General features: G+C 45.2%; 1 protein-coding gene across 6 annotated transcripts in view; it reads right to left on the reverse strand.

Annotated features, from left to right (window-relative positions):
- Positions 1 to 537: 537 nt before the first annotated feature.
- LOC119437380 (uncharacterized) overlaps positions 538 to 13,804 on the reverse strand; it is an 87,742-nt gene continuing 74,475 nt past the window's right edge. For all 6 annotated transcript variants that reach the window (XM_049660487.1, XM_037704406.2, XM_037704409.2 and 3 more), the window contains 2 exons: positions 10,641 to 10,717; positions 538 to 697 (listed from right to left, as the gene is read on the reverse strand). In XM_049660487.1, coding sequence (XP_049516444.1) covers positions 10,659 to 10,717 — 59 coding nt within the window. In that variant the 3' untranslated portion in view covers positions 538 to 697; positions 10,641 to 10,658. The remainder of the gene's footprint in view (positions 698 to 10,640; positions 10,718 to 13,804) is intronic.

Here is a 13,804-nt window from a genome sequence, read left to right on the forward strand (position 1 = left end):
CAAACATACCGAATTGCAGGTGTGGTGTGCAATGACTTCGTTAAACCCAAAATGCACTGCAAATTTTTCTCTAAATCGATAAGTTGTGGAAGAGAAAGGCGAAAAACGGGATGAGGTTATACTCATTCCGACTGCTCGCGGAACCCTTAAATGGCATTAGAGAGAACCCAGTGTGATAACCCATACGGAGCATGGGTTTCCTTTGTCGCTGTGCGCTACAGTGGGGTACGCGAGTAGCTGCCCAGCAATGTGTCCTGTCATAAACCATCCTCCATCTTCCAGGCTTCTGCAGAACTCATGTGTCATATTCATTGTACGATGTTACACCCACTGACCTCCACTAGAGTTACTGCATAGGCTCCCTGGGAGCCTATACACTAACTCTAACTTCCACTAAAATTCACTCCCCCTAGAGGAGATCAGTGGTTACACCCATGGCCTCCTTTCCCATCCGCAGCGTCACACCAGCTTACATGTCAACGTCATCAAAGTGTCGCACTTGCCACTGTCCAGTGCGCGAGTAGCTGCCCAGCAATGTGCAAGAATACTGGATTTATTCTTGTAGAATGCAAAACAAAAGAAAGACTGCGAGTGAGAACACAAGAGTGCAAAAATATTCTTTTGAGCATCCATGCGAAACCACAGTGACCCTCTTCTCACCCGTCGGCAAGAACGGCGGCCAAGTGGCAGCTCTGACCTGCGAAGCAAGGAAATGCAGCAACCAATAAGTCGCACAAACTAATCAGCATTGTGCAGACAGAAGGCAAACACGCAACACAAAGTAAATCGTAACAATGCATATCTCTGAGGATGACTGAAGTGGCATTAATTTGCTACATAGTAGGCATCCTATGAGCAAAAACAACTTTTTTAATGTACAAAATCAAAGATATCAATCTCAATGTACAGAGGGAGTAGTAAGCTGTCAAACATTATGAGCAGTGCTTCAGTCACCATTACATACATTCATAGAAGCTCCGTAATGTAACTCGATATCACAAAAGCAAGTGCTAAACAAGATAGCAAAGTTTTATGTAGAACCCCGCTGATACGCTTTTCATGCGTCTGTAAAAAAAATGTAAGAGCCGGGAAACGCAAGAGCCCAGAAACAGCAAAAATTGAGAAATGAGAGCAGTGTTGAACTGCACACAATATTATTTTAATTCTTACGTGTAAAAAAAAGTTGGTTTCGCCCGAAAGCTGAAGCATCGATTGTGATAGCAAATTAGTAGACAGCTATACAAAGTACGGATAGTAGTTTTATTGTCTATATAAACTTGTAAACATTCGCTTATATGCTAACTATATTAACAAGCATTCTAAAATTAAATTAAATTATGGGGTTTTACGTGCCAAAACCAGTTCTGATTATGAGGCACGCCATAGTGGGGGACTCCGGAAATTTGGACCAGCTGGGGTTCTTTAACGTGCACCTAAATCTAAGTACACGGGTGTTTTCACATTTTGCCCCCATCGAAATGCGGCCGCCGTGGCCGGGATTCTGCACAACAACAACAACATTCTGCACCCAACACAAACCGCTTTCAAGATACGGACCGAGCGCTGCCGCGCAGTACGCAGTTGATGCCAGAGTATTACGCCGCCCGCTATCCCTCCCCTCTCGCTCCCTCGCCGGTACCTCAAGCGCAACGGAAGAAGGCGCGCTTCCTCCCTGCTTTTCTTTTCTTGCGCGCGAGAGATTTAGACGCAGTCGTCGGCTCCCCTTGCACACTTTTACTCGCACATACAGCATACGGCGCGCGGCGACGGCAGTTATCGCCCTTGGACTTTACACGGAACATCTATGAGCCAAAACCAGTGTTGTACAGTATGGCGTTCCTGGAATTAGTTCCTTTTAGGAGGAACAGAGGAACGCCACCGTTCCGTTAAGGGTCGGTGGAACTGTAACGGTAACTCGTTAGGTTTACGGCAGAGGAAACGGCGTTCCTTCTGTAAATGTTTCACGACCCTGAACAGACGCACGCATGTACGCAGCACATCATGCAGGGCTGATGGGCGACCTCGTGAGGCGCAAAGAACTACCGCTTGCCTGTTACGTGATTATAGTGCATTTTAAAAAAAAATTTTTTCTCAAAAGAAAGCACGAGCTCGTTGTCACCAGTTGCCTAATCCCAAGATTTTAGCCATCATGGATCCCAGACAGTTCTATGCGAGACCAGGCGACCATCAACATAAAAAGAGCTGGCTGCGGTGACCAAACCAGCTAGCGAAGATGTCACCACCTCGACCGCGGCCGAAGAATTCCTTCTCGTTCTTCGAGAACCAAACCCTTCTAGCCGAGGCACAGGACGAGCTGTCGCGGTACATGCTGGTACCAGTTGACTATCCGCTGTCGCAGATTAAGAACTTTGAGGGACTGAACCAACGTTTCCTCAAGTACAACATTTCAGTACCCTCAAGCTCTTCGATGGAACAGCTCTTCAACATTGCCAACGAAGTGCTGACAAAAAAACGGGTTGGTCTGTCGGATACCAACATCGAGATGCAATCTTGCTAAGTTCAAACACGGGACTTTCCCAAGTTGCAAATATGTATTCTGGACATTTTTCCCCACTCATACTTTAATATTGAATCTGCATTCATTAAAAGCCTATGTATTGTTCCTTTCGATGCGGTTTCTTGTGCAAGAAATTTAATTATATTGGTGCATGGGAGCAACTGTCTATTTGCACATCTGCAGTATCCTAACTGCGCATTTGAAGACCGAAATAGAAAGTGCCATATGTGTTGCACTTGTAATAGATGAGCACTGAAGTTGCAGTTAGACATGTCTGTAAAATGTCCAGTGCTCACTGAAAAAATTCGTCTAGGAGTGTTTATTTGGATTCTTTTTATCTCCAGATAATCTGCTGCTGGCAATTTTCAAATTCGTATAATATACGTAGTTCGATGTGAGTTCTATAAATTGCTCACTTTATTTCGCCTCAGGATTATCCGGCACTATATTTTAATTAAAAAATCTAATTTAACGTTAATGTAACAACACGTTCCAATGTTCGAAGTGTAACTGGAATGCGTTCCTTTCGCATTAAAGGAACTTGTAACGGAAACTTGTTCCAAGATTGGGAAGGAACGAGGAACGAGCTTTTGTTCCTGTTTTAGAGGAACGTGTACAACACTGGCCAAAACCAATTTTAGGGCCACAACGCGTCATAGACACCATCTTTAGATAGCAAATACGGATCTCAAGGGCTATACTTTTGCTGGCGGAAACCGAAAATATGTCATAGGTGCACCCCCGGCACTTTGGGCGGCCAATGCCATCGTCAAGCCACCAAGCCAAGCGACATGAAAAGTCAAATAGGCCGCTCAGGCCAGCGCGGGGTGGCAGTTTGCAACGTATGATGCGGGGAGGGTCCCACAGTTGTGATGCAACGACGGGGTTACCAATGCGTTGGGTTCTATTGGAGCTGTGCCGGGACCGGCCAAAAATGACGTAACAGCCGGGAAAACGCATCAGCCGGGAACGTAACAGCGGGGTTCTACTGTATTGTGCTTATTCCACTCGATGCAGCCATCGCTGTTGCATGTCACAGAACACGGCACCATGTTGTTTCAAGTCACATAATCAAGACACTCATTACCAGGTTATGCTACACTAGCTGTGATGGAGTAATTATCAGTTCACTATGTGGAATGATGTGGCTAGCATAAATCAGAATCGTATGGGTGAGTCATGATTAGCATGCCGGGGGAGAGGATGTACACTTTTGCTCTAAAGTATATTCGGCAAGTCCTATGAGCACACATGTGCATGCTGCATATGAGGATTGCCAGATCGTTCCTTGACTTCATCCTTCTCATGAGTAAAAACAATGTGAGAGCACTGGGACAAAAGTGTAATGCAGTGAATTAATGCTTTGCAGTTTACTAGTGTTTCACATACGGCTATTCACACCATGCTTCTATATAAATTGACACATAAACACACAAACGATTCACTAAATTTGAACGTATGCATAGAGGCAAAAATAATTTACATTTTAGATGAGCTTCACATTTACTCAGGCACTCTCATGAGATTAAAGAACTAATATGAACACTTTTTGTCTCCAAGACTATCTGCACGCTTTCCTCATATTACACAGTGCCAACGTAAATGTATGCTTATGAGAAACTCTTGTACATATTGTCCTCTGTATGGAGCAATGAAATATGCTATTTTGATTTCTAGACAATGAAATTTGCCAGCTTTAAAGGACATGGTCATTGTGCGGCCTTAAATCACCCCACTGAGCTGACCGACGAGCTAAGAGTATGCCAGTCAGCTGTTCGTGAAACCATGTGACCACTGCCGACACCACTTTTGGCGATGTAATGAGTCTCCCTTTTCATGTCCGAAGCCGCACTGTGCTTGACGCGAATTTTTAATGGTTTGTATAGCAGATGCTAAATAATTTATTGGGTCACTCTCGAGGAATCGAGGCTTCATACCCTTATTATGGAGTCGAAAGCTACCAGAAAAATAAAAAACGGGACACAAACTTTTCATGTCGGTACTCTTTTAAGGCCTGTCCTAAGCACTCTATTTGAAGAACACCAAAGCTCTCACTGCAGACGTGTGACGTTGGGTTAGTTGGTTCATCACGGCTTTTGACAGAAAAACAGTGGAGGAAATGAAGACAGGCTGAAGGAATGCACACACACTACAGTGCTTTGTGGTGAGTGCATTTCTCCTGCCAGTCTTCGCTTCCTGTGCTATTTAACCGTCAAAAACCAATGAGCTCATACTACAGTTAACATGTACCGTATTTGCACGTAAATAAAGCAACCATGAATATAACGCGAGGGGATACTTTGTCTCTCAGAAAAAGAAAAATATATATGCTATGATTATAACGCAAAATGATGCCCTGAAGAAGCGGGAAACAACACAAAAATGGATGCCCGCAGGGCTTTACTCATTGCTACTGCGAACTGCCGTCGCAAAATGAAGTGAAAGAATTAGTGCTGACTAGAGATGTAAAATTTCACTAAATTTTGAGGGGCGTGAAAAAAACTGGTTTCTTTCACATCTTTTTCAGAAATGTACGAAAAATTAAAAAAAGACAATTGAGCACAGAGCTACGAAAAACCCAACATTTATTTTTTTAACACTGAAAAGAATATAATTGTTGCATTATTGCATCACAAATGTGCCAGCAGAGCTTCCAGGTTCAAAATCTAGGCACGATTTCACGTCAAGGCATTGATTTCACATCAAAGCTTCAAGACCGACATTTGGATTAATCTGTGTCCGATTCACTTCCGCGTGAGGCGGCAACGCTTCGCTGTGCAGCGGACGAAGCCTTCCGGACATTGAGATTCGAGTGCAGGTACACAAATTTTTGCACGTGATCCCCTGCAAGCCTGTTGCGTAGCTTGGTGTACACATTTCAAAACTCAGACCAGCTTATTTCAGACGCTGCAAAAGAAAGGGGAATCTGCAGTATGCAACAGGCGAGTGGGCTCAAGGGATGGTTGAAGCAAAGTCCTTGCCACCACGTGGATGGATACAGGTGCTTTGCAGACTCCAAATCTCCTTTGACCAAATTCCCTTGCAAAAGCCTTTAAAAAAACGTCCACAGGGAAGCTCTTATTTTTTCAATTTTATCCTGGTTGAAAAAAATAAAAACCTGTTTCTTTCCGAAATTATCAATGTTTTTTTTTTTCAACTGCTTACATCTCTAGTGCTGACGTCTTTGTTACTGTCAGCAAGAACGGCGGCATCCTCCGTGACATTCACCAAGGCAGCACTGCAGAAATGTCCGCGATACAATAGAAAACAAAACCTTTCACGGATTGTGTGCTATCCACTACGTGACTTCATAGACCGCTTGTTGACAGGCCTGTACAACACTGCTGTAACCACATCGATGCGGCACTGACAGCATTCAAAATTATGAAAAGAGAGATGCGTGCATTGCACAATGGCAACTTGCAGCTTGCTGCAGCAGTGGCAAGTGCAGGAGGGCTCCTTTAGCAGTAGCGATAGCAGTGGTGCCTAATGGTATAGCTCAATGCAGCTGCTGTAGAAAAAGAAGCATTATAGTATTCGGGCCTGTGGCACTCTACAAGGCAGCAGTTGCGGTTGCGCAGTATGATTTGTTACTTTGTTCCTTCCTTCTCCCCCACCGTGTTTTTCTACAAGTTCATGTGTTTGGAATAAACTTGCACGTCTTTTGCTGGTCGACGCCTGTCCGTTCACTGCGGTGCGGCCTAGCCGCCCGCGTTTGTAACAGTGACGACGAGGATTTCACCCACGCACGACGATGAAATGGACCCACGGACCACCATGAGCCACGCACTGTCAGAGTTCGACGAAGACAGAGATAAGTGGTCGTCTTACCTTATCAAAGCTGAAACCTATTATGAAGCTAAGAAGCGAGCATTGTTGGTAGCCGCACTTGGATTGAAGACAATCGATACCTTATGTGAAAGACTTACGCCAGACAAGCCAAGCTCCGAAAAGTATGATGAAGCTGTGAAGGCACTTAACGACTGCTATGATCCTGAACCGCATGAAATTGCAGAAAGCTTCAAGTTTTTCAGCCAATGTTAGCAGGAAGGTGAATCAGTGCACATGTTCATGGTAGAAATTCGAAGGCTTGCACAATACTAACTTTGGTTCTATGAGGGACAGGATGCTAAGGGAACGGATTGTATACGGAGTGCAATCAAAGAATCTACAAATGCAGCTGCTTGCAAAGAAGGAATTGACTCTGAAGGATGCGCAGTTACTGGCATTAGCAGCAGAAAATGCAGAAAGAGACGCGAAATGTATGGGCACAACGTCGTCAGAGCAAGGAAATGTTTTAAGGATGAAGCAAGAGCACCAGTCTACATATGGAAAGGTTGAACAGCGTGGAAATGAAAAGCAGTGCAAGTGCTGTGGTAGTTCCGAGTCACCGCGGTGCAACTTGCCCGGTACGCAAGCGTAGGTGTTTCAAGCGCGACCAACAAGGGCATTTAGCTCGGATGTACAGGCAGCACAAAACCGTGAACAGAACGATCACCATGATGGTACAGGGCGCAAGTGCCGAAAGCGACAGTGAGGCTCGCACTGCTCGCTGCTGGTTCCATCTTTACGAGAAATTTTCAAGTGGAATGGCGTGAAAGTAAATATGGACATTGACACCAGCTCTCCAGTTTGTGTTATACAGAAAGACGTCTACGAAGCCCACCATTGGTAGTGGCTGCCACTACAGGAATCGCATATCATGCTATCTTGTTATCTTGGAAAACTTCCAGTTCTCAGCATACTACCAGTGCGAATTTCTTACAAGTCGGCAACAGTTTCAATCCGAACCGTGAACTCCTGTTGGAATGCAACACATAGCTTTATGGCATTGGTGCCGTTCTCTTTCATTGCATTGATGGTGAGCAGCGACCTATCGGATTCAGATCTCAAATGTTGACAGTTGCCGAAAGAAACTATTCTCAAATTGAGCGAGAGGCACTTGCACTTGTATTTGGTGTCACAAGGTTTCAAGATAACCTACTTGAGCGAGAATTGTCTGGTTACGGATCACCAGCCATTGCTGGGCTTGCTAAGACCAGACCGTCAAACACCTATGATGGCCACAGCAAGAATTCAAAGATGGGCGCTTCTCCTTGGTGCTTACAAGTATCATCTACATTACAAGCCCGGTACACAACTGGTAACCGCTGATGCACTGAGTCATTTGCCTCAACCTTTGCAGGACAAAGTTGGCGCCGAGGAAGATTCAACGGACTGCGTGCTCATGCTGCACCAGTCAGACGAGCCGGCTATTCCTGTCAAGGAACAAGCGTTAACATCGATTGAGGTCATGCTTTCTGTGGTGTACAGGTATGTCGTCGATGGTTGGCCAAGAGAATCAAGCAGCACGAGCTCTCGGTTCATCGGGGGTTGCTGTACAGGGGCCATCGGGTTGTAGTGCCAGCAGTGGTCCGTACGAGGCTCTTGGAAGTTGTTGCATGCTGCTCATCAGGGGGTTTCTACCATGAAGGCGGTTGCGAGGTCGAAGTTCTGGTGGCCTAGGTTAGATGAAGATATTCACCGCATCGTCTTGAGTTGTAGAAACTGCGTCGAAGCACTGCCAATGCCACCCGTACAAGAACCAGTAAGCTGACCTGAAACGCATGAGAGATGGTCTAGGCTACACAGTAAATGGATAGAAGCCATTCCCTTGTCCCAGGCAACATCCCGGAGTACAGTCGAAGCCCTGCGTACTCTGTTCAGTCGTTTTGGGTTACCTCCCACTGTTGTCTCAGATAATGGTGCGCAATTCATCGGCTGGGAATTTGTTCAGTTTATGCAGAAAAAATGGCATCGTTCATATGCATACCCCCCCCATCACCCTCAGAGTAACAGACGGGCAGAACGTGCTGTACACACTGTAAAGGACGGCTTGAAGAAGGCAGGCGCAATGGCCCTGCACGCATCTTAGCGAGACTTCTATGCCATTATCGCAACACGCCACAAGAGTCCGGGTTTTCACCCTCTGAATTGCTTCTGGGTTACAAACTGGACAAAACGATATATCTTTTCCCTCCAGGAACCTGTCAGTCCCCCCCCCCCCCGACGAATTTGATGGATGGTGTGTGCAGTGGACGTTCGCGCCAGGTGATGCTGTGTATGTGCGAAATTACGAAACTGGAGACAAGTGGACCCCTGGCAAGGTCAAGTCAACGGCATGTTCTAGAGTGGTGTCTGTAGAGACGGACAACGGTGTCGTTCACCGACATGAAGACTAGGTTTGCAAACGAATGCCTGACGTAAAATCCGCTGCAGTCCCAAGCAATGGCATGGAGGAGACCAGTACGCAGTCCAGTGATAGAAACGCACCCCTTCAGGAAACGCCAGTGGACGTCATAGATGTTCAACCCCAGCTGAATCGCTTCACCCGTGAAAGAAAACCCGTGGAGCGTTACGGATTCTAAGGGAAGAGAAATGTGACAATCTGCAAGGCAGCAGTTGTGGTGGAACACTGCGCATGATTCGTTACTTTGTTCCTTCCTTCTCCCCCACCCCATTTTTCTGTAAGTTAACGTGTTTGGAATAAACGCACGTCTTTTGCTGGTCGACGCCTGTCCGTTCACTGCGGTGGGGACTAGCTGCTCGCATTTGTAACAGTGTCATGAATGGGAATATATAACGCAAGGCACGTCTAGAGGCCGCAAATTCTCCCCCCCACACTCCAAAAAAAAAAGGTGAAAAAAAGAAAAAAAGAACAAAAAAAAGCTCGCAATATATTCGTGCAAATACGGTATTAGACTTACAAGAAAACCATCTTCCTGTTTATTCCGATGTTCTCTCTGGCAAGTGCAATCAAACAAGACTTCTTTTACTGTGACCAGGCTCGGAAAGAAGGCACTCGGCGCAGGTCCCAAAAGTTTGTGCAGTTGTGGTACAATGCCGAGTTGATTGTGTGCGGTGTCAGCAGTGTGTTGTTTTGGTCACCTTGTTCCTCAGCGAATGGGGATGCATTGCTTCTTGTGGATTTCTTCACTACAGCTTTGATATGGTCCAGGTGATGATGCACTTCACTCTTCTGCCACTTGATAAGCCATGACTGGTTCCCAAGCCTCTTTATGATGGCCATCCTCGTTCGTTGCCAGTAACATGTACATTAGACCAAGAAGAAAAGCGTCTTTGAGTTTATACCGATGTTCTCTCTGGCATGTGCAATCAAGCACAACTTCTTTTTCTTCTTCGTCAAGTAGCAGGTGCAAACCACGAAAAGCGGGGCTGCATTGAACTACGGTGCATTTGAGTTCCCCAGTACACCACAACGGTCACTGACGAGCTCATTTTATTCTTCGTAAATCCCCCCAAATGGCACGACCATAGTCTTGGGAGGCTGCCGCCATGCTCCGCCTGGTTGTGCTACTCTAAAAATTTTCCAGCGATTATTGTACAAGGTTGGATAATCCCTGTCCTGACATCTTTTTCATGACACCCTTATTAATGTGCGTGTCTGCGCAATACGTTCTGCACCAGCCTCCTATCTCAGCTGTTCGTGTGTGTGCAATATTAACTAGAGGGAAACCTAGTGCCACCATCCTATGCGAGTTTTCTTAAATGGTGCTGAGAGATAATGGGAATGCAGGGATATAAAAGGTATGGTTTGCCTTGAGCCTGGCTTGGCCTAAAACAAGGTCACGGCTGGGTGAATAAGGCATTCTAAAAAGGGACGTTGAGCATGTGGCAGTGGAATCGGCCTCGGTGGCTCATCGCCCATCAGGCCTCGCAACCCACCATGATCTCATGGTGACCACCATCATAATATTTTAGTTTTGTGTAGTTTATATTCTTTAATTTTGCTATTAAACTGCAGATACCAGTCTTGTACATAATCTCACTAATATGCCTTTCTCTGAGTGCTACAGAATAATTGCAACATTAATCGGGTGTGTTATCTACCATGGTTTTACTACGGGGTATAACCATGGACTACTGCTTTTGGTTGTTTTTGTAGAGTCAAAAAGAAATGTAAAATGGAAACAGAAGCGTGGGTACACCAAACACTGAGCCACATGATAAAAACTTGGATGTTCACCACTGCAGCTCTCCTTGATGAACTTCCTCAAGGGCCACAATGTAAAAACTGGCAAGCCTGGCTTCCGTAGTGATAGTGCAGTGACTTGACACTTACTCAGGTCCCGTGGCAGCTTTAAGTGTCGCTGCTGGCATCCATGGCACTGGCGGAGCACAGGTCAGGGCCTTTTTCATCTGCATGAAAGGAGAAGGACAAAGCTCATTAACCAAAAAGAAAACAAATTCATCACTCGCAAGTCTCACAAAGCAGCTTTCTTTACGATGTCTTGCATTATGACCAACCTAACTCTTGCTTATGATCAACCTCTAGATGAGCAGTAGTGGAAAACTTGGAATCACTTCACACACCATACTTACATGCATTGGTCACAGCTCTTTATGGCCACCATGTATACTTACATGCATTGGTCACAGCTCTTCATGGCCACCATGTGATGTATAGGATTTCATTCCTCATTGTGACTGCATATTTCTATAAGAGCTTGTCAGTTAGTAGCTCCAAGTTTGGAAAGCTCTGTAGACATGTCAATCGACACTGTGAACAAAAGAAAATTGCTTCGGAGCACTCACGGTGCCCGTACAGCACATACAGCATATTCCTCATAAAAGATAATGTAGTCATGAGTTTACACAGTGGGCTATAAGTTACAGCCCACTGTGTAAACTCATGACCCCATAATTTAGGTGCTATGTAGTGTAAATGTGATCGTTATAGCCTATAACGATCCCATTTACACTACATAGCACTTAAATTATGGGGTTTAACAGCCCAAACACTCATGAGCTATGAGATATGCCTTAGTGAAGGGCTCTGGATGATTTCAATTTAATGCACATCGAAAGCATAGTAGAGTATTTTTGCATTCAAAATAAGACTGCCAAGGCTAGGAATCGAACCTGTGACCTCGTGCTTGGCGGCACAACAACACAGCCGGCGGATGCTAAACAGCACTCAAGGAAACACCGAGAATGGTGTTCTCCTAGTGTGTGGTGCACTAACAGTCAATATTACCACAATGCACCCCAGAAGAAATCAGTAACAGTTGCAGCACATTTCATTGGTGAGCTACACGTGTCCTGCTGTCCATAGAGGCTGGCAGTTACAGGCAAGGACATTTCATCATCATTCAGTATACAATCAGAATCATGCAAAGATGCACTCTGCACACTGCTTCATGCTGCTCAGAGGATATTCTTGTAAGTATAATTGAGGTAATAATGAGGTGCAAAACTTCATATCAAGAAACCTGACAAAAGCAGCATAACAATGTACAGCAGAATGCACTGTGTGAGGGATTAACACACCAACGAAGCAATGAGGGCAAGTTAATGCAACAAGAGGAAAGCCCTTGCCTTCCTATTCTTTAGCAGCCATTATGTCCCCTCCTTGCAGTTTTGTGCTGAATGGAAATAAAGTGTTGACATTTAGAGAATGGATTTTCAATCCATGTTCCTAGTAAGTCAGGCACCCAGCTGTCACGGGAGGTGGGTGGCTCGACTCCAACCACTGGACACCCATCGGTTTGTAAGGTGGGTACAAGCAGCCCTCCCCTGCCAGGCGCCTGGCTTTTGAGGGGCGTGTTGTTTTGGAAAAGGGTTCACACAGACCGCTATGCTTGCTGTGCAAGAACTAAAACAAACAAAGCACCACACTACTCTAGGTGGGCAGATGCATTACATGGCTGCCAAATTACACATCAATCCATTCCCCCCGCCCTAGACGTGATGTGCACACGGAAATATATCATATGAACCACTTGAAACCTTTTGGTGTTTCAGTTCCCTGCACGAGTTGTCTGCTTTCGTGGATCGGCAAATTTACTGGTGAACTGCCAGCATTCCCTGATTTTACTACTGTGCTTCCACGTGAGCAGTATTATGGTGGCTCACTAGTGTTGACCTACACAAGTTAACCCTAGCTGACAGCTATCTGAAAATTTATACAGGTGCATCATATGGAAAGGCTTTTAAATTACAAACCCTTCCCACCTTGTGTGAAGTGTTTGTTGTCATACACACAGAAAAGAACCTGGCTTAACCTTTTCAGTGTCTGGTTTTTTCAGAGGTGATGCACTCTCAGAGTCTGATTTCTTTCTCACATTATCATAAAAGAAACACAACGGTTTATTTTCGGTTATGCAGAGGGATAAAATGACATGGATGATGGAAAGTCCACTCTTATTATGGTGCTCACATTTCTATTTTCATTTTGCACCTGCTACTTAGTTTTGTTCTGAGGTGCACACTTCTGCAATAGCGCCACTGTGTCAGAGTAAAAACAAAAACAAAGAACTTTCCATAGACGTACGACAGATAGCAGAAACACACCAAAGTGGTGGCCTTGCGCTACGGTGTGAATACTTGAGCGGAAAATTCCTGCAGTAGCGGTGTGCTAAGTCCGAAGAGCCACCCCTCCCATCTGCAGATGCGTGCCCTGCACATTGCCACCACGCACACGAAGGGGCGCATTCTGCAGCGTGCTAACAATAATCCAGACTGAGCAAACCTAGATAGAAGAGAAAATATGCTTCTAGAAATATACAACACATGGTGGAACTACCTCAAAAGGCGCTAACTTCATGCTACTGTGCACATCTGACTGGAGAACGTACTGGTACATCAGTGGCATGCCGGGACAGAAACACGGAAATGTACCGGTATGTCAGTGACACTGAAAGGGGTAATGGACACTGCACATTTCCACACTTGAAGGTGGCATTTGCTTCTCACTGTATCCATCGATGAAAAACAGAACTTTGGCTTATGACCTAATTGACATTTCTTATGCTGCTGCTAACTGCAAAATTCTATGGTGTACATATTAGCGCCCATCATGCGCAATAGTGCACATACTAGTGTGGCCTAGTTTTAGGCACTGGCACAAAAGCTTGCTGTCTTTGGAGATGGTGTTCAAGTCCTGCAGTCTCTCTGAAACTGGTACTCACCTTCTGATTATATTACACTGACATCTATGTAACAATGCAAGGAGGTTACACTGCTAGCAAGCCAACAAAGAAAGCAGAAACCAGAAACCAAAGAAACCAGAAGTGCAAGCAGAGGTAAATACCAAGAGCAAGGGCATGCATGTTAAAAGCAAAGCAAATTCAAGGAAAATGAAAAAACATATTTGATGATTGACTCGAGGATTTGAATTCTAAAGCAACTACACAGTGTGGCCAGCCAGATTGTGGGAAGCAGCAGGCTTTACTCAATTCGTGCACTAAGAATAACTTGGCAAACAGGAAACGTCATGGAGACTTC

This window comes from Dermacentor silvarum, chromosome 1, assembly GCF_013339745.2.
Source record: "Dermacentor silvarum isolate Dsil-2018 chromosome 1, BIME_Dsil_1.4, whole genome shotgun sequence".
In the NCBI taxonomy this organism is placed as follows: Eukaryota; Metazoa; Arthropoda; class Arachnida; order Ixodida; family Ixodidae; genus Dermacentor; species Dermacentor silvarum.